Source organism: Helobdella robusta (assembly GCF_000326865.2).
Source record: "Helobdella robusta unplaced genomic scaffold HELROscaffold_61, whole genome shotgun sequence".
Lineage (NCBI taxonomy): Eukaryota > Metazoa > Annelida > Clitellata > Rhynchobdellida > Glossiphoniidae > Helobdella > Helobdella robusta.
In genome coordinates this window covers 218,055-239,859 of record NW_008705338.1, presented here as the reverse complement: position 1 = coordinate 239,859, position 21,805 = coordinate 218,055, and the positions used below count along the sequence as shown (strand labels likewise).

At 34.0% G+C, this 21,805-nt stretch overlaps 4 protein-coding genes across 4 annotated transcripts in view; 2 read left to right on the top strand and 2 right to left on the bottom strand.

Annotated features, from left to right (window-relative positions):
• Nucleotides 1–7,462, top strand: part of HELRODRAFT_87910 (hypothetical protein) — a gene marked incomplete at both ends in the record, with an annotated part of 32,019 nt that extends 24,557 nt beyond the window's left edge. Inside the window, one exon of the mRNA XM_009029635.1 lies at nucleotides 7,352–7,462. Within this exon, the coding sequence (XP_009027883.1) occupies nucleotides 7,352–7,462 (111 nt within the window). The remainder of the gene's footprint in view (nucleotides 1–7,351) is intronic.
• A 2,379-nt stretch (nucleotides 7,463–9,841) lies between these two features.
• Nucleotides 9,842–12,561, bottom strand: HELRODRAFT_180344 (hypothetical protein; the record flags this gene model as incomplete). Its single annotated transcript, XM_009029663.1, has 3 exons — nucleotides 9,842–10,352; nucleotides 11,129–11,272; nucleotides 12,506–12,561. 3 exons carry the CDS (start codon nucleotides 12,559–12,561, stop codon nucleotides 9,842–9,844), a joined length of 711 nt encoding a protein of 236 aa, XP_009027911.1.
• A 1,120-nt stretch (nucleotides 12,562–13,681) lies between these two features.
• HELRODRAFT_180343 (hypothetical protein) lies at nucleotides 13,682–15,916 on the top strand (the record flags this gene model as incomplete). Its single annotated transcript, XM_009029662.1, has 2 exons — nucleotides 13,682–13,739; nucleotides 14,571–15,916. The coding sequence occupies 2 exons, from the start codon at nucleotides 13,682–13,684 to the stop codon at nucleotides 15,914–15,916; spliced, it is 1,404 nt and encodes a 467-aa protein (XP_009027910.1).
• A 4,593-nt stretch (nucleotides 15,917–20,509) lies between these two features.
• On the bottom strand, nucleotides 20,510–21,384 carry HELRODRAFT_180342 (hypothetical protein; the record flags this gene model as incomplete). Its single annotated transcript, XM_009029661.1, has 2 exons — nucleotides 20,510–20,836; nucleotides 21,319–21,384. The coding sequence occupies 2 exons, from the start codon at nucleotides 21,382–21,384 to the stop codon at nucleotides 20,510–20,512; spliced, it is 393 nt and encodes a 130-aa protein (XP_009027909.1).
• Nucleotides 21,385–21,805: the final 421 nt, after the last annotated feature.

Below are 21,805 nucleotides of genomic sequence, written 5' to 3'. Positions count from 1 at the left end.
ATTTCTGTTAAATCATCAATGCCACCAGGATATAGTTATGTTGATTTTTTAAGAATAAATGATCCTCACCATGGGGGTTTAATTATTTACTTCAGTAATGGATTTAAGTTTAAGAAAATAGATCTGCCAATATTTAGTTCATTTGAAGCACTTGCTGTTAAATTATTTATTAGCAACAAAAATTTTGTTCTATTAGCCCTCTACAGACCAGGATCAGTTTTAGTTAGTAATTTATTTTTTGAAGAATTTTTATGTTTACTAGAAAATATCACTTCTTTTAGTTTAAATATCATACTTTTGGGCGATTTCAACATTCACCTTGAGAAACAGGAAGATCGTCATACTGTAAATTTATTGGAAATATTAGAAATGTTTCAATTAAAAAATTTGATCGACGAACCGACTCATGAACATGGAGGTATTCTTGATCTGATTATTTGTTCTCAAGATTTTCAGATTTCAGATATTAAGATTTTTCCCAGTGGGACTTTTTCAGACCATAGTTTAATTCAGGTTAACATACCATTAACTCATAAGCGTCCTAAAATAGCCAAGAAACAAGTTAGATCCTGGAAATACCTAAATGAAAGCAATCTCATTAAATATATACAGACTTCTCCATTATCAAGGTCTTGCCAAAGCAATAATATTAATATTGAGTTTGATATGATGAGTTCTGAACTCAAGAAATTGGCTGATGCAGTTGCTCCACTTTGTTTTGTAGAAGTCAGATGTGATGTTAATGCTCCGTGGTATGATGGTGAATGTAAATCTTTCAAAAGACTTTGTCGAAAGAAAGAAAAGAATTACAGAAAATATCAGACAGAGAAATGTAAAAATGAGTGGATAGCAGCTCTGAAAAATAAATCTAGGCTTTTTTCACAAAAAAGAAACAGTTATTGGAAAAGACTTGTAGCAGACAATAGTGGATCTTCTAAAAATCTATGGAATGTTATTAATAAAGTTCTTTGTAATCAAGTCACTGGTCAGTCATTGAGTGAAATTGTTGGTTTAGATTTGTCTCAATTTTTAAAGTTTTTTAATGATAAAGTAAATAAAATTAAACAGTCTACCAATGTGAATAATTGTCCGACTATTTGTCAAGCTCAGTACAACGGGAATTGTTCTTTTCCTGACTTTATACTTTTAACAGAATCTGACGTTAAAAAAATTGTACTCAGTTTGCCATCAAAAACATGTATGATAGATGTCTTTCCGACCCATATTTTAAAGAAATATATTGATTTATTCATCGTTTTTCTTACCAGCATCTTAAATCTGAGTCTGAGCAGTGGCACATTTCCTAATGGTTGTAAGCATGCTATGGCTTATCCAGTATTAAAAAAAGTGAATATGGATCGAAATGATTTGTCTAGTTATAGACCAATTTCCAACACCTGTTTCACTTCCAAGATATTTGAACGAGTGGTTGCCAAACAGCTCTTGAATCATTTGAATGTAAACAACCTGCTACCAGTTCACCAGTCTGGATATCGCCGCTATCATTCAACGGAAACTGCACTGCTTTATGTGTTTTCTGAGTTGTTTGCTGCTTTGGACAAACAACATGTGGCTCCAGTCGCGTTTTTAGATATGAGTGCGGCATTTGATTGTGTAGATCATCAGATTCTCTTGTAAAAATTGGTATTTTGGTAATTGGTTCATGATTATGATATTTCCGGTACTGTTATCAAGTGGTTCAGATCATATCTGTTTGACAGAAAGCAACAAGTAATCTTCAATAATGTGTTATCAAATGAAACGGTTTTGACATTAGGAGTGCCACAAGGTTCAGTGCTTGGGCCTATTCTTTTTATCATGTATACCGTTGAAGTTTTTAAAGTAATTGGTAATTTCGGTTTTAAATATCATGCCTATGCTGATGATGTTCAGATTATAGTTAGTAATAAGCCAGAATTACTGCAATCTGAAATCAACAAACTTGTAACCTGCCTAAATAACATAGATAATTGGATGTCAAACAATGGTCTTAGATTAAATCAGCAGAAATCAAAATTTGTTCCAATAGGTACATGACAGCAGCTGATGAAACTTAATATCGATTCAGTGAAAATAGGAGATGTTAAAATAAAATTTAATGACAAAGCAACTAATCTGGGTTTCATTTTTGATTCTAGATTATCGATGCATGATCATATAAAGATGATAACAAATTCTTGCTCCGGACAGATTCGAGAACTTTATAAACTCCGTAAGTCATTAGATAAATCTGCTATTCATACCTTGGTGCATGCATTGGTTCATTTACGATTGGACTATTGCAATGGTCTGTTTTACGGTTTGCCAGATAGGTTTATTTCTGCAATTCAATCTATTCAGAATAGAGCAGCCAAATTGATTGTTGGAGGTCTCAAATTTAACCATGTTACTCCAATTCTTAACAGCCTTCATTGGCTTACTATAAAGAAAAGAATTAAATATAAAATATGTATTTTAATGTATAAAACTGTGCATGGCTTGTTACCAAATTATTTGATAGATAAAATAAAAGAAAAGTCTATAATGATGAGTGGTATGAACCTTAGATCAGATGATGGCATTTTGCTGGTTGTACCTGATGTCAATCTGCAGATAGCATCAAGAGATTTTGCAGTATCTGGACTAATGGTTTGGAACAGCTTACCGAGATCTTTAGAACTAAATATTTGAAACTTGATGATTTTAAAAAGAAACTTAAAACTTACTTCGCTTTGATTTTGTTGTTAAGTGAATAATTATTTGTTTGTTACTACCGCCATTGACTGTACTTTTTTCTTTTTTGACTTTGTTTGATTATAGATAGCGCTTTTGAGAACTTTTTGATTTTAATTAGCGCTTATAAATGTTTCATTAATAATTATATAAAAATATATTATATAAAAATTATATATATATATATATATAATTTTTATATAGGTACATATATTTATATATGTATGTATATGTATATATTTATATATATATTTTTTTCTTTTTTTGAGCACTTAGTTAAGGTAGTCTGCGCAAGCTTGCTTTTTTGATTGCCTGTTTTATTTTTTTGGGACATAAACGAATTCTTGGAATTAAAAAAAAAGAAGAAAACCAGGATAGACAAGAATCAGTAATATTAAAAGAAAGATCTAGCAGCCTCAAGAGAATAGTATTTAAAAAGTGGTTTCGAATACGAAATTGAAGGTTGTAATTCTAATTCAAACTCTTTAGAAATTTTATCCGTCAAAATATCAAGTTGTTTTTTTGGCAGCAAGAATAAGATAAAAATGACTGTTTTGTATAGACCCTCAAATTTAGATATGCTCAGTATTTTAGAATAATTTCAGAAAGTGTTATCAAGTTTTAATCAACCTTCTTATATTCTGGGCGATTTCAACATTGAAATAAATTGTAACAATACTGCTAAAATAAACTTTGAAAGCATTTTTCAACAATTCAATTTTGTTCCCTTATAACAGTTACACTTCTAACACTTCTCTGTTAGTTTGATTGATAATGTTTTCACCAACGTCTACGATAATCATGTCAGCGGTGTTGTCAGGCATTATCTATCCGATCATTTTCCAATCTTTTCAATAACTAACATCACGCAGTGTCAACACAAAAAAGCTCAGGAAGAGAACTCACAACGTCATTTTTTTCAAAAATTAAAGATGAATTAGCAAAAAAAAATTGGGAGTTACCCTTCAACGAAAGTGATGTTGACAAGTGTCTAGATTTGTTTTTAAATGTTTTCAACAGAGTTTTCGATACATTTGTATCTTTGAAACCTTTTCAATCGAACAGAATTAAAAAATCTTGGATAACTACTGAAATTGTGAATCCGTCAATATCAAAAGTAAGTTATACCCAAAATTAATCAATACCCCAACAGATAACAGCATAATAGGATACAAAAAATTTCAAAATTTGTTTACAGCCAAAAAAGCTTAAAAACTGTTTCATCAAAACATGTTAAAAAAAACAATATGCAATCAAAATGGAACTTAATTATATTTTTAACAATAAATAATCATCAAAAACGATTAATTTTTTCTACAACAATACCACTCTAGATGATGCAATAGACATTAGCAGAGCGATAAATGAAAATTTTATTAAATCAATGCAGTGTGAATTCTCTTCTACAAAGGACATAAACATTTTCTCAAAACGTAACAGTAACTCATTTTTTCTGGAGAATACCAGTTGTTCAGAAGTTTTGTCAGATGTTAATAAATTTAATAAGAAGAAATTCAGTATCTCATGATAATCTTAGTAAATTTATTGTTCAAATATTTATAAAAGAAATAGCCTTTCCAATTAGCCATATTTTTTACTTGTCTCACTTAAACGGCGTTTTCACAAATAGTTTTAAAACTGCCAAGATTATACCAGTTCATTAAAAAAGGCCACAGAAACGATGCAAGTAATTACAGATCGATAGCATTGTTGTCACCGTTTTGAAAGATTTTGGAAAAAATAGTATGTATAAATATGAATTATTTTATATCAACGTTACATTTTATCAAACGGTCAATATGGTTTTAGAAATGCACATTCAACTAAACTGGCAATTTTAGAATTCAGTCAGAAAATATTAAAAAATTGGAACGGTAAATGGCTTACGCTGGGTTTATTTGTTGATCTCAGTCTGGAGTTCAAGATAATAAACCACTATTTGTTAAACATTACAGTTTTTGCAATGATATCTTTTCTTGGCTTGAAAGTTATTTAGCCATTAGATCCTAATTTGTTTATCAGAACAAACAAGAGTCAAAAATCCTTCCTGCAAAATACTGAGTACCGCAAGGGTCCATCTTAAGACCTCTGTTTTTTTCCCTCTTTGTCAACGATTTGCCTGATATGTCGACAATGTTCAATTGCATACTTTATCCTGATGACACCAATTTATTCTATTCATCGAGAAATATATTGCAAGAAATAGACTTGATTAACAGTGAATTTTTTAAATATCAGAGTTGGTTTGTAAATAATAAACAGGCGAGACTGGAGTTGATTCAGTCCAGCCTATCACATGTTGGTCCGAAAGTGTGGGACAGAACTTTGCCGTACCACATCAAAGAAATCGACAACTTTTACAAATTTTAAAAAACATTAAAAATTTTCTTAATGAACAGTAAACCTCCTTAGTTTTATTGATATAACTTAAAATAAAACAATTTATCATCTTGACAAGTATCTGTTTATATCATTCTGTATATCAGTACTTATGTTTCTAAACATTAAAATTAAACAATTTATTTTTAAATTTTGTTTTTGTTTAGTCAAGGTGGCCAGCACAAGATCGTTAGATCTTATTTTGTCACTAAATCCGGGGAAAATTTTGTTTTTCTTTGATTAAATAAATGATTCATATCAATGATAGTTCAACTTCAAATTTCAATGTTAACATTTCGCATGAAATTTACAACTTAAATTTTATAATAGAAATTTCTGTTAATTTGGATAATATTAACTCAATAAAGTGTTGTTGTGATTAACAATAATAGAAAAGGTTTCAAAAATCATCAACGAAAATGCAAAGTTCATTAAAATCTCCAATCAACCAACATTTCTAAGAATGCTACCGTTATAGTCAACTCTTTCTCAACTACAACACACACCTTTCAAACGTCTCTAAACCAGTTTTTATTCAACATTGCCATCTCAATCCATCGAAAAATTGTCCTACAGTTTTAAAGTTGGTCTGTAATATTATTAGTCCCATATCTGAAGCAGAGCAGGGGGTTATCTATTGACTTATGCAACGAAATTTATAAAAAACTGCATACATCAGATTGACATCATTAAAAGAAATACTGGCTGATTTGACTTGGAAAACAATATGCAATGGGTCGGAATCATTTGCAATGTTTATAGGTACTGTGCCAAGAAGAAAATGTTTGATGAACATTACTACAGTTACGAATGTTTAGTTGGGCTTAAAAAAGTAAAAATTAAATTTTTTTAAATGTTTTTGGCAAAGTGAATCAACAAATAAAAAGTATATTTGATCAACAAAAACTTTTGTTATTCATTCCTACAACACTTTAATGCAGCCATTCCGTAAGGCTAGCAAAATTGAAATTGTTTGCAACCAAAACAGTGTTAAATCAAAAAGTGTGGCAACTGAACTAAATAATTTTGAAAAGGCATACAGATTACTAAGCAATGAATAAAAGACGAAAAATTTGTCTGCAGGTTCTGGCTATGATTCTGAAATGGAAATATTTTCTGTTGAATAATATGAGGAAGTCGACAATATGACATATAAGAAAGCTCAAATAAAAGCTAACTATTAAAACAATTGCAGTTATATAAATCCACTCAAAGTTCTTCATCAGTTATCTGGCTACCGCAATTGGCAAAATATTTCAAATAAATACTATTATAAATTCTTTACATAATATTTGCTTCTCTTGCTTTATTAAACACCTCTGCAGAAAAATGCTTTTAGTAAGCTCAAAATGATAAAAAAAACCTTAAACCGCATATGATTTACATTTACACATTTACAAGGTTATTAAATAAATTGCAATTTGCATAATCAAGTTTCAATTGTTGTACATTAGTTATTTTTAAATCTTGACAAATGTTATATTTGTATACGGTGGCGGATCTAGACCACTTAGTAGTGTGGCTGACGACCTCTTTTTTTGTTTATCACGTTCAATTTTGGTTGATTTTATAACTAAAACGGTCTTTTCTTTCTTATTTAAAAAACTACTAACAACGGGGGTCCCGGTTTACCCAAGATCAATCACTGTTTGCTTATAATGTATTTTTTTTAATTTTCACTATTAAAAATTGTGTTTCATTTTTTTACATTTAGATAATTAATTAAATAAGAAAAACTCTTCTTGAAATCAAAAAACATTGTTAATAACATTGATTGTAGAAAAAATATCACACTTTTTATTGCATTTTTGAAAAATTTTTAAATAAAATTGAACCGGGGGTTTTTTGCCTCATACATTCACAAGGAGATAGGAACCCCAGTTCATCTGTAATTACAAACATGTGTTAAAAAAATTAACACACGATTGAAAAAATTTATAAAATTTTTCTTTTTAATTCATAGGCATAGTTGAAAATATTCAGTTAAATTATTTTTAGACACAATTTTATTCGATATTCGATAATTTTATTCGGTTTTTACCTAATTTTTAGCATTGGATTTGACGAATCGGTCTCTTAACGGACAATTTTATTCGATATTCGATAATTTTATTCGGTTTTTACCTAATTTTTAACATTGGATTTGACGAATCGGTCTCTTAACGGATTCCGGGATTAGGATCCAAATCTCAATCCGTCGCATTTTTACTACCATTCAATAATTTATGATAATACTCAAAAAAAATTTTTACAACAACAGTTTCACCTGTCGCCTTTTATGGTTGGAATGGTCTTCTTAACCGAATCTATGGCCTATTGTGTTATGTCACCAATATGGGGAAGAATTGTGGATTACAAGGTGAACAAATAATTATGTGTTTTAGTTCATAAGTTGAGTAAGTTTACGTTATTGTACAAACAAAACTGAAACTTGTTATTTCAAATTCTTTGTTTTTTTTAACTTTACAGGTTGTAAAGAAAAATTTTTATTTTACAGCATTCATTCTTTTATTTATTCAATTGACAAAATAAATGACATAATTTTTAACTTTTCTTCATTATGTTCACTTTTTATTTTAAAATATTGGGGTATTCTTCTCACAAGCGCTCACGCACAGTATTAAGAAAAAGTATCATAAATTAAATGTCATCAAATTCTAATAGTGAATCATAAAAGTTATCATAACTAAATTTAAATAAATACACAGACGTCGGCCATGTTTTTTCTTTTCAGGTAGCTGATGGCTGGCATCACTTGGGTTGTTGCTGCTGCCAAATTTCCTCTTCCTGATGCTGACAAACCTCAGCCAGGAAACTGACGATCAAATCAGATAATTTGCTGTCAACAAAAAAAAAATAAAAACAAATTGTCGATTGGTTTTTGCCAGTCTTCACATTCATCTTTACAAAACAATGCAAAACAGTATAACGTCTAAACGTTGTTTTCAAGTTGTAGACAATGTCAGACAAAACACATTTCTTTACTGACTTGATACAAATTTCAACGTCTTTTTGTTTTGTTTGTCGATATTTTCGACTCATTTGTTGAACGTGAGCCGACGACGACGTTTGGTTATGCAGTATTTATGTTGAAGTTTTGCTTATCGAACAAAGACATCCAGCGATAAAAATTTGGCAACACGCTACTGGGTCCTACCGAATAGCAAAGTCAGGAGCCGAAAAAAATTAATTATTGAAAACACTCAGTAACAAAGTTACTCAAAACCTATATAAGCAGACACATAAAACAATATCCATTTCAGCACTGATGAGGAATAATGATTGTCAAAAATGCTCTTTACGCTATCATTTACATATTTAAGCAAATATAAAAAAATGAATAAAAATTTTTTGATAATAAACCGAACAAACTTGATAATGAACTGAAATTCGTCGTACGAAAAATAGAAAAACAAATTACAAATTGAACAAAGCTCGCAACACTGTCTGTGTTATTTCTAACATATTTGCTAAAAGGAAAAAAGCGCACATCGAAATAACCGCACTCAGAAAAAACACATCGAAATAAGCGCACACACAAACAAAGCACATCAAATTAAGTGCTCGCAGAAAAAATGCATATCGAAATAAGCTCACCCAGAAAATAAAAAAAAGTGCATATAGATACAACGCACACAGACATAAGCGCACATCAACATGAACGTACATATGTATGCATATATGTATGTGTATGTGTGTCTGTTCATTTATGTAAGCACTATGTCCGTGTACGTTAATATGATTGCGTTCATTTCGATTCGCTTTTATGTTTATACACATACGCTAATGTATTGTGTGCTCTTTGTGAATGTGTGCGTATGTATATGTGGACTTATGTATGTGAGTGCTCATGTATGTGTGTGCGTTGGTATGTGTGTGTATGTGTAATGTCCATGTATGCTTATGTTGATGTGCATCTATGTCTGTGTGAGCTTATATCAATAAGCGTTTTTTTCTGTGTGTTCTTATTTTGATGTGCTTTTTTTCTGTGTGCGGGTTTTTTATATGTGCTCTTTTCAAGTGGACAAATGCGTATGTGCGCTTTTTTCTATGCGCATTTATCTTGTGCGAATTTTATTCTGTGCGCTTTTATCATTGAACCACTAACAACCATACCAAATCATTAAAATTCATTCATAAGCATCTATAAATAAATCTATCAGGCATACTCAATTGTTCAAAATCTTGCACACACATACTATATATTTTTATTAAAGATAACTCATACATTTACACAATATTTATTACATACACCAGTAATCCTGTACTATAGCAACTTAATTACTTATGATTCAATAATATTAGCATATAAATATCCATCTATATCCATCCAACTATATTTATCACCTACTTATCCACTCATACTGTAAGTGTTCAATCTTCAACATCAAACCACATAATCAACAACAAGAAAAATTTAACAATATATACATACAAACAAACACGCACCAAATAAACGCACTCATACTATAAGTGTTCAATCCTTAACATCGGACCGCATACAACATTCTTCTTTCTCGTGCCTTATACTTTCAGGATAAGGCGACCATCGACCTCAACAAAAGTCGATCTTCAACACTTTGTAGTAGTTGAAATGTGGTGATATTTAACAAGTGACATAAGGACTTCACGAATGTTATTTGTTGTCTAAATCTAACTCTAATAAGACTAACAAAAAAAATAAATATAGTTAGTAAAGATTATTATAATAATACTAATAGCAAGTATAATAAATTTAATAAATCATACTCTAATGTAATAATTCTATTAATTTAAATAATATAACTAGATTCAAAGAAATAACTTTATCAGACCAAACATTTGAAGTATTATTTTTCATGTCGCGCGCATTTAACGTTATTGGAACGACATGCTGAGAGTGCACAGTAGAATTGTTCAACTTTAGGTTATTTGCCATTTGTGCAATCTCCGTTATACGTTTATTTAAATTAGTTTCCAATGATTTAAATTTTAATTCAAATAAATTCAGAAAATGTTCTAATCTTGGTTCCGGGATTTTCGAAAAATCTGCAGCGACATAAGTTGGTAAATCCACTTTCTTGTCCGTGCAAAATTTAACAATATCAATAATGTCTAACAACTTGTCATATTTGTTGTTAGCTCTCTGTGTAAGTTTAAAACAAGAATTATCCGTTTTAGAGTTTCTCAGATCATTCAGAAGAACTTTTTTACCAGTATTAAATTCGTCTAAATTATAGAACTGTTTCACACTATTTATAAAAGAAACATTTTCCAACGAGCTTAAATTATTGAACAAATAAAACAAAAAGTTCATTAATTTGAACCGCACGTGTCGACGCCATGATAGTATATATATATGTATGTATGTATCTCATATGATATGTAGTTTGGCACGAGGTTTTCGTTATAACAAATTTGGTTGAATGTTCTTGCCCATTTTGTATTAATTTCTTTTGGGTTTGTTCAATAAGACGCAATTGTTGTAACTCAATTTTATTAAACTCGTCGAGCATTTCGAACGGCTGACGACGTCGTTTCGACAGTGTATGTCTTCATCAGAGCCTACCTTTAAATTATTAAATATGAATTGAATATTTAAAATTGTAAAATCAAGAAAAATAAACGAACCAAATTGGGAAAATATAAGCGTAAAATGATTAAGGAAATTAAATTAAAATTAATGTAAAAAGTATACGAAATTTGAGTAAAGGTACTTAATTTGCCAATAAAATAAATTAAATGTTAAGATAACTAATAATAAAATATACAATATACAAAATATATTAAATGAATTTCAAAAGTTAAATACTGGATGTGAAGGTAGAAGTACGAATATCGATATTGCAAATTTGGAATGACAACGAAACGTGTGTGGAGTGGTGGGATGATACGAGTGTATTTGAATAAATATATTATGCTAATGTGTGAATAGGTGGAATAGTAATGTAAGTGATGTTAATTATCGATTGTAAATGAAGCGAGGCATGGATATTAATTATCACATAAGGTAGTGAGTGACGCGACGACGTATGATTTACGACGATTAGTGACAAACTGCGTATTGGCAGGTTGGAGTTTGTCGATTGTGGAACGATATTCGTATCGTTGTGGTACCGTCACCTGCTGTGGATGGTTTCTGACGGGGAACGTCGGCGTCGAATCACTATATTGAGAGAATAGCTGGAGAGTGTGGTCGAATCTATTGGTTTGTTTGTTCATGGTTGGTTTACATTTGTTTATGTGCAGGCCTCATGGATTTTCAACCTACCCGGGTGGGTTTCTGTGTCGAGTATCTTGGTATTCGCATTTAAATGTTCTGGTATAATACTTTGGTGTTGCTGTCGAGCAACTACACGCATCTTAAAATTGCAGAAGCAGTCCTGATTGACATCAATAAACCAAAAATAAATATACAACAAAAAATGACAACCTCACTTCCAACCCGGCGCTTAACCAACAACGAAAACAAAGAAGTAATAAAACTAGCATTGTAAATAGTGACAAAGAAGAATATGATGCTATCGATGAAGAAAAGGAGACCAAATAAAGAAACTTGACACCTAATTTCCATCTAAGTTCATTTTGACAAAGTCATTCTCCATCTAAATTCATTTTGACAAAGTCAATATTTCCCTATATAAACAGCAGAAAGCACTGATGATGATTCATTCGGAATCGAAATATGGCCTTATTTGCAGCATGAATTCGGAAAATAAGTTTATTTTGAATTTTAATAAACTAAACGTTCACCAAAAAACTTTAGTGAGAAAAATTGAAAAAACCAATTTATATATATATGTTGGTAATAGACCATAATTTTTACAATATTCTATAAATTCTACCAAATGTTTGGTGTTAATATGTTTGTAGTACGTTTTTTCAATTTGTTTTTTCAATTCTCTCTTGAGAATTAAAAGTTAAAAGGAAGGTAGTTCTAGATTTGTCCAATCAACTAACTGAATTGTTGAATCAATGGGATCACTGTGATGTTGACTGCAGTGTCAAGAATGAATTAAATTGAAAAAACGGACTACAAACATATTAACGCCAAACATTCGGTAGAATTTATAGAATATTGTAAAAATTATGGTCTATTACCAACATTTACTCGAAGTTCAGCGACCAACCGACGCAATCTAACAATCGAACAAGATCGGTGCTCGTTGGACATATGGTCTCTAATGGCGCGTCCTGCAAATGCATAGTGAGCCTACGAGAAAGAGTAGTACGCGTGTGGCCGATGTAACTTTCCACAACACTGTGTGGCATAGGACATGTAAATCGGTACACGACGTTCGTCCTCTCTAACGTAGATGAAGGAGGATTGTTGCTATTTTTTATGATGAGGTTTGAGGTGCGGTTGGTGTTGTAGTATATAATGAATTTTAGTCAACTGTTGTCGTCACAGACCGAAACGTTTGATTTGAAGGACGGCGCCATTAGAGACCATATGTCCAACGAGAACCATATGCCTCTTACTAGGACCATATTGGATTCAAATACAACAATACTGGATTCAGTATTAAATACTGGACGTCTCAAAATTTGCGAAGCCCTGTATATCAACAAATACAAGCCAACATTAAACAAACAATATAATAGTTTCGATCATACCCCTTCAATTATTTTCTCAATATCGTGAACTGATACCAACGATTGCAGTCGAAAACAAGCCAGCAGACGTTTCAGTGCCCAAACAATACGAATATCGCTCTAAGTCTGACAATTTTCGACCAGTTAATACACAGTTATTGACGTCACGCCCGAAATCCATGGTCATCACGTCACTTGCTACCTTATTCAATAACTGCTAAATTATTTTTATTTTATGATATTTTTTATGATATTTTTATATTTTTATTTTTATTACTTATCTTTCTATAATACTTATTTTAATAACATCATTTTAGTTTGTTTCAAATTTTATTTTTTATCTCTAAATTATTAATTATAATAATAAATTTTAATTTCTACATTCACCTTTTTTTATATCGTCTTACTGACGATATAAAAGGATTAACTAGCACTTATAATATCATCTCGCCACGAAACACTTGTTTTTCACGTCTAACTGAATTGTTTTATTATACGTTTCTACACAATTTTATTTACTTATTTTCATAATTTTGTTTTAATTTCATTCGTTTAAAACCGTTTATTGTTTTATTGCAATATTTTATTATTACAAGGTAACATTTTTTCATATTTTACATTTTCATATTTCTAATTTTCTAATTACAACGTCATAATTTCATTTCTTGTACTTTTCATTAAATTTCTTGATTTTAATGTTTAAATTATAATTCAATTTTTGATATTTCGTAAAACCAGGCTCTGATGATGACTGTATGTCGAAACAACGTTGTAAGCCTAGGATGACACATAATGATAATAAATATGAATTAAAAACAGCTTCGTGTTGTCGAAATGCTTATTAAAAAATTAATTAATGCAAAATGGGCAAAAATATTTAACGATATTTGCATCAAAGAAAACCTCGTCCAATATATATATATATATATATATATATATATATATATATATTGTCGGAAATTTTAATGATGACAAAGCCCCACGTTGGGCGCCAATTGTCGGAAATTTTAAAATGATGACAAAGCCCCACGTTGGGCAACAATTGTTGGAAATTTTCAAAATGAAACTGACTGGTGTGTTGAAGCAGTCTCCCCTCTATCTTTCTCAGGGAATTTTTTTTATGGTCCAACAATAATTTTTGTGTATATTTTTATCGTGAGTTCGACCAGTCCTGTGTGGCACTGGGCTTTTTCGAATTATATTGTTATAACCGTGCTACCGAACGCACTAGATTCTAGCGTATTCTGGAATGTTCTAGTGACTGGAACGTTCTAGAGTATGCTGGAATCGGACCATCGGGAAGAATCTAGAAACGACGCTTGCGAAGAGTATATAAGCGCACGTCGCAAGATATTTGTGATTAGTGATATTCGTGATTAGTGATATTTGTGATTAGTGATATTCGTGATTAGTGATATTCGTGATTAGTGATATTCGTGATTAGTGATATTTGTGATTAGTGATATTCGTGATTGGTGATATTCGTGATTAGTGATATTTGTGATTAGTGAAATTCGTGATTTTGTGAATAGCGATTCGGTGAATTATTTAAAGCGATATTTGATTTGTTTGTTGACGTTGTCATAGCGATAGATTTTGAAAGATTTAAAAGTTAATTGTTGCGTTAGTGCGAATTTACTGGAAATAAACGATTAGTTGATTTCTTCTGTAAATAAAGTTTAATAACTAATAATAGTTGATTTCTTCTGTAAATAAAGTTTAATAACTGTTTGGAGTATTTTATTCAATCGAAGATTTGAACCGTCGCATCGTAAACCGGTTACGACAGCGAGTATTATAACATCGGTGTCAGAAGTGGGATCTTCGACCAGCGAATTGCTACTCGTAGAAAAAGAACACGATGTCAAAACTGTGTGGGTTGAACGTAGTTCAACTACGATAAGAACTACAGAAACGAAGCCTTGTCACAAGTGGCAACAAAGAAGTACTAGTTGCACGTCTGAGAGAAGCTCTCATTGACGAAGGTAAGAACCCAGACGAATTCAAGTTTGATGGTGCTGACGAAGACAATGAAATTAGCACAGGCACGTTTACAACCGCTAAAATGATGGAACTTCTGCTTAGTATGTCAACTGAAATAAAACAGATCAAAGAACAGTCCGAACGACAGTCCGAACGACAGACAGAGGATTTAAAACAGATCAAAGAACAGTCTGAACGACAGTTCGAACGACAGACAGAGGAGTTAAAACAGATCAAAGAACAATCCGAACGACAGTCCGAACGACAGACAGAGGAGTTAAAACAACAGATCAAGGAACAGTCCGAACGACAGACAGAGGAGTTAAAACAGATCAAGGACCAGCTAAAACACGTAAAATTGGAAGTGGCAGAACAGATTGAAGAACAGTCAACAAGAATAGAAATGATCGAACAGAAACTTGATCGTCAGACCGTTGAGGTAGATCACAAGATAGACAAATTGAAGCGAGAATTGGAGCAATCCAAAAAAATGGCCATGCCGTTAGATCACGCATCTGGAAGAACTTTGAAGGTACCAGCATTTGACGGAGAGATGTCCTGGAACGTTTATAAAACCCAGTTCGAAGCAGCGGCAACTAGTAACTGTTGGAACGGAAAAGAACGAGCAACAGCACTGATACTGGCCCTGCGAGGTTCAGCAGCAGAGGTTCTTCAGACGATTCCGGCGGAGAACCACTTCAACTATGAAGTTCTGGTTAGCGCGTTGGATTTACGTTATAGTGAAGAACACATGAAGCAGATTTATCGGTCTCAACTTAGAAACAGAACGCAACGATCTGGTGAATCCATTCAGCAGCTGGCACAAGATATCGAACGGTTGACATTGCTGTCGTATCCGACATCAGACCCCGAGCATAGAGACGAAACTGCCCTGGATACGTTTATCAAAGCCCTTCGTGATTCGGAACTCAAGCAATCCCTTCTCTTGTCAGATAAACGAAAACTCAAGGATGCCGTTGCGCACAGTCTCACTTTTGAATCGGCAAAGCAAGCATCAAAAAGTGACGTACGTCTACGCCAAGTACATGAAGAATGCTCTTGCCAGAAGGTGATTGTGAAACGCAAACCCCAACAGCATGGTGTACCCCAATGCTGGATTTGTGGCGAAAAAGGCCATCTACGTCGTGATTGTAAACACCGCCTAAAAGATAACTACTGCCGAAATTGCGCGACAAGATGGCGCAAAAGAAGAGAAGATGATCCCGTATCACGATCGGCCCCTTCTAACGAAGAGGCGGAAAACTAATAAGAGCCAACTTTGTGGGGCAGAGATTGGCTAGTAGAATTGACGCCCCCAGTACCGTAATTAACGTTTCCAGACTACATCGAAATCGAAACGACTTATGGCTGAACGGAAAAGTTGATCAACGAGAATGCGTAATTACAGTCGACACCGGAGCAACAAAATCGATTTTAAGATCTGATTTGGTACCCAATCTGAAGAAAGAGACTTCTAACAAATACATCCTTCGAACAGCTACCGGAGGAACAGCACCAGTCTATGGAAAGATTCTCCGTACTGTTCAGCTAGGCGACTTGTTATTCGAAGGTTCATTCTTAGTCGCGGATATCATCGACGAATGCATAATAGGTGTCGACTTTCTGACAAAATATGGGTTCAAAATTGACTTAGAAAAACGCATTCTTAGATGGAGAAATACAGAAGTGATAATGGGGGATAGCGATGAAAAATGCATTCGAGTGACAGTCGATTGTGACATAGAACTACCTCAATCATCTGAAAACATCGTATGGTGCAAGTTGAATTGCGATCCAAGGGGCCACCAGTTCTATTTGATGGAGCCAACCTCAACGACAAATATACAGAACGCGGTCATTGGAAAATGCCTTGTAGAAGCGAACAAAAATGGTCTTATTCCTGTCAGAATAATGAATACCGCTAAACACACTATTAAAATTAAAAAAGGCGAGAAAATAGGTAATTGCCAATCAATAAATTTGGTGAAATCATTAGATGTGGAGCAACAGGAAAAGGTTCTACCAACTGACAAAGATAGACTCAAAGAACTTACCAAAAATCTACTGGATGAGCTTAATTTGTATCAAGAAGACCGTCTAAAAGCCGAGGCGTTGATTGCTGATTTTGCAGACGTGTTTTCAACCGGTGACAATGACCAAGGTAAAACAGCTCTGGTAACTCACCGAATTGATACTCAGGATTCGAAACCGATCCGACAAGTACCACGACGTCTTCCTCTAGCAAAACAAACAGAAGTAAACGAAATGATAACGACAATGCAGAATCAAGGCGTCATCGAACCGTCATCAAGTCCCTGGATTTCGCCAGTTGTTTTGGTAAAGAAGAAGGACGGCACTACCCGTTTTTGCGTTGATTATAGGAAGTTAAATGATGTGACTAAAAAGGACAGCTATCCGTTACCGAGGATTGATGACATCATGGACACCCTATCTGGCTCAAGTTGGTTCTCTACGCTTGATTTGAAAAGCGGATACTGGCAAGTAGAAATCGACAAGAACGATCGCGAAAAGACAGCGTTTTCTATTGGATCGGGGTTGTGGCAATTCACCGTCATGCCATTTGGATTGTGCAATGCTCCAGCTACATTCGAGCGACTGATGGAATGTGTATTGCAAGGTCTTAACTGGAAAACATGTCTTGTCTATTTAGACGACATAATTGTTCTAGGAAGAACATTTGATCAACACGTCGAAAACTTACGGGAGATCTTCACAAGACATCGGGTGGCAAATTTAAAGCTGAACGTTAAAAAGTGCAGGTTATTTTCTAAAGAAGTTAACTATTTGGGACATGTGGTATCTTCAGATGGAGTTCGAACCGATCCCAGCAAGATAGAAATTGTGACAGACTGGCCAACTCCAAAGGATAAAAATGAATTGCACAGTTTTCTGGGATTGGCAACGTACTATCGACGTTTTGTAAAGGATTTTGCAAAAGTTGCCAGACCTCTCCACCAACTTACCGAGAAGGACCGAGTTTTCAACTGGAATACCCTATGCGACTCAGCATTTGAAAAGTTAAAAGTTGAACTATGTGATGCTCCTTTGCTAGCATATCCAGTTCGTGGCAAGACGTTCGTGTTAGATACTGATGCAAGTAACAACGGAATCGGAGCCGTTTTGTCACAGCATATAGACGGAGAAGAAAAGGTGCTAGCGTATTATAGCAGAGGATTCACAAAACCCGAACGAAACTATTTTGTGACCAGGAAGGAGTTACTAGCAATAGTCAATGCAACAAAACACTTCCACAAGTACCTTTATGGACAGAAATTTCTTCTCCGAACTGATCATGCAGCGTTAAGATGGCTCCTCAACTTCAAGGATCTTGAAGGACAGATGGCCCGATGGTTGGAGCGTTTACAAATGTACGACTTCGAGATCGTGCACCGCAAAGGAACAACTCGTAGTAATGCTGATGCTCTCTCACGTCGACCATGTTTACCAGGATGCAAATACTGCTGTCGTCACGAGGAGAAGATACAATCGGAAGACATAAGAGCAACAACAATATCAGCGGATGACGGTTGGACACCGACGGATCTTGCTGATGCACAGTTTGCGGATGAGGACCTACAACATCTAATCACATGGAAGAAGGAGGGCAAGCGACCGGACTGGCAAAGCATCTCAGAATATAGTGCCGTGTTAAAGGGTTATTGGGCTCAGTGGGACTTTTTGTATTTGGAAGGGGATTTGCTGAAACGAAAATGGGAATCAGCTGATGGATCAAAACACCGCATGCAAGTTGTAATACCAAGAAATAGAACGACCGAAATCCTTGATGAAATGCATGGCGGCCCTTCTGGGGGACATTTAGGAGTGAACAAGACCCTTGACAAAATACGAGAAGGATTTTACTGGCTTCACGTTAGAGAAGATGTAGAGAGCTGGTGTCGAAAATGTAACACATGCGCTTCAGTCAAAGGACCCAAAAGAAGGCTAAAAGGAGCAATGCAAATCTACAATGTTGGTGTCCCCTTTGAACGGATTGCTATAGATATTGCTGGACCCTTTCCGGTATCAGATTATGGAAACCGTTACATTCTGGTTGTAGCGGACTATTTCAGCAAATGGCCTGAGGTGTTTCCAATACCCAACCAAGAAGCATGTACCGTCGCTGAGGAAATTGTACTCAACTGGATTAGTCGATATGGTGTCCCATTGGAACTCCACTCAGATCAAGGTCGAAATTTTGAGTCACAACTGTTTTGTGAAATGTGCAAGCTGCTAGGTATGAACAAAACTCGAACGACACCTCTTCACCCACAGTCTGACGGTATGGTGGAACGATTCAACCAAACCCTGATTGAACATCTGGCTAAAGTAGTCGACGAAAATCAACGGGATTGGGATCGTCATATACCATTGTTTCTTATGGCATACCGGAGTGCTATCCACACAACTACTGGAGAAACGCCATCAAGAGTTCTGTTTGGGACTACCTTAAGAACTCCAGCTGATGTGAAATATGGCGTACCACCCGAACCACACCAACCATTAACGGAATACGTGGATAATCTTCGACAGCGATTAAACCATATCCACCGTTACGTACGCCTTAAAATTATGAAAAACACGGAGGCGGCCAAAACCAGATACGACTTGAAAGGAAGCAGTGGCGGTTTTGCTGTCGACGAGTTAGTTTGGCTGTACAGCCCACAGCGGAAGAAAGGACGTTCTCCAAAGCTCCAGCGAGGGTGGGAAGGACCTTATCAAGTCATCACCCGCTTGAATGACGTCGTCTACCGTATTCAGGAATATCGGAAGTCGAGAGCAAGAATGAAGATCGTTCATTTGGATAGACTGGCTCCGTACCATGCGGACACCGGAACGAAAGCTGTTCGGGACGAACAGAACTAACCGTGCTATCGAACGCACTAGATTCTAGCGTATTCTAGAATGTTCTAGTGACTGGAACGTTCTAGAGTATGCTGGAATCGGACCATCGGGAAGAATCTAGAAACGACGCTTGCGAAGAGTATATAAGCGCACGTCGCAAGATATTTGTGATTAGTGATATTCGTGATTAGTGATATTTGTGATTAGTGATATTCGTGATTAGTGATATTCGTGATTAGTGATATTTGTGATTAGTGATATTCGTGATTGGTGATATTCGTGATTAGTGATATTTGTGATTAGTGAAATTCGTGATTTTGTGAATAGCGATTCGGTGAATTATTTAAAGCGATATTTGATTTGTTTGTTGACGTTGTCGTAGCGATAGATTTTGAAAGATTTAAAAGTTAATTGTTGCGTTAGTGCGAATTTACTGGAAATAAACCATTAGTTGATTTCTTCTGTAAATAAAGTTTAATAACTAATAATAGTTGATTTCTTCTGTAAATAAAGTTTAATAACTGTTTGGAGTATTTTATTCAATCGAAGATTTGAACCCGTCGCATCGTAAACCGGTTACGACAGCGAGTATTATAACAATATGATTTTACTGAGTAACACACGAACGCGTAAAGAAAAATATTCGATAACAGTTTTATTAATCGACGGAAGTAAATGAAGAGGAATTGAACTAAATGAACTCTATAATAATGTAAAATGTCAATGAACAAACTGGAATACAGGAATTATAACTTATTCTTGTTGGGTCTTCGACTTGGGATATGTTTGTTGCCGTTCAATCGTACAACCTCGACGTGTGTATCCGATGGTGATGTCGTTACAACTCCAAGAAATGAATGCGGAAAAAATTACAAAAAATCGGAGCCTATGGAAATTCCAAGCTGCGTGTGAAACTATACCAATGAGTATAGAATCCAGCAAAGAACCCTAGGTCCACAAATAGCACAAGAAACAAAACAATGAGGCGGATTCGTTTTCACAGAATCCAAGGCTTGTTTTCACTGGGCCTGTCTGTCAGTCGGTCGGCTTTCGCACAACCCTGGCCTGTTTTCACTGGGCCGTCGAGTCTGATCGGCTTTCGCACGACCAAGGGCCTGTTTTTACTGGGCCTGTCTGTCAGTCGGTCGGCTTTCGCACAACCCTGGCCTGTTTTCACTGGGCCGTCGAGTCTGGTCAGCTTTCGCACAACCAACACAAAACAACAAGAGTCAGAACAACACTGAAAACAAATTGTGTGACTTTGGTACGCGTGCGAAACTATGCCAATGAGCATAGAGTCTCGTACCAAATCCACTTTTGAGAACTTAAGACGTTTTTGAAACTATGCCAATAAGCATAGAATCACGAATTAAGTCTCTTAGATACCAGAATAGGCACCGATTATTAGAGACCGACCGAAACTGTTTTTTTTCTTTCGGCCGAAACCGAAACAAAGCCGAAATTGAAATTTCAGTTTCGGCCGAAACCGAAATAAGGCCGAATCTAAAAAATAGGTTTCGGCCGAAACCGAAAAAAACCGAAACTAAAAAAATATTTTCGGCCGAAACCGAATATTGAAAATTTTAATAGAACATCATTTATATAACTTTTTACTTTAAAAATTTAGACAGTTACTTCAAAACAACAAAGAAGTTTAAAATTTTTTTTATAGACAATGAAATGTTATTCTTATTATACTTGTGCGTATATATATATATATATAATATATAAATAAATAAATATATATATATGGTGAGAATTTATAAATTATATCTTGTGTGTATGTGTATATAAATAGCGCTGAACCATGAAAAATTGAGTTGAGCTTAAGTCCATCTCTGCATAAATTATGTTGATGTGTTTATCAGGCATGGTCAAATTTCAATAAAGATAAACTTTGTAAATTTTAGAGCCATATATATATATATATACATATATATATAGACCACCCAATACAATAAGGATTATATATACATTTATATGCACTTATATATATGAGTGTGATGATTTATAATTGCGTTATGGTGTATGATGATATTGAAAGCTTTTCTTTGTCTATATGCAAATCTTTGCAATTTTAAGTATAATATATATATATATATATATATATATATATATATATATACATAGGTGGTAATATATAAATGATGTAGTTTTATATAGTTATTTAAGAATATCAAACATTTTCAGCAATAATCCACTTGTAGTTCAGTTTTCCTTAGAAGACATTTATCACTTTCATGTAATTTACTCAAGTATTTTTGAAAAAAAAATATTTTCGGTTTTTTTCGGC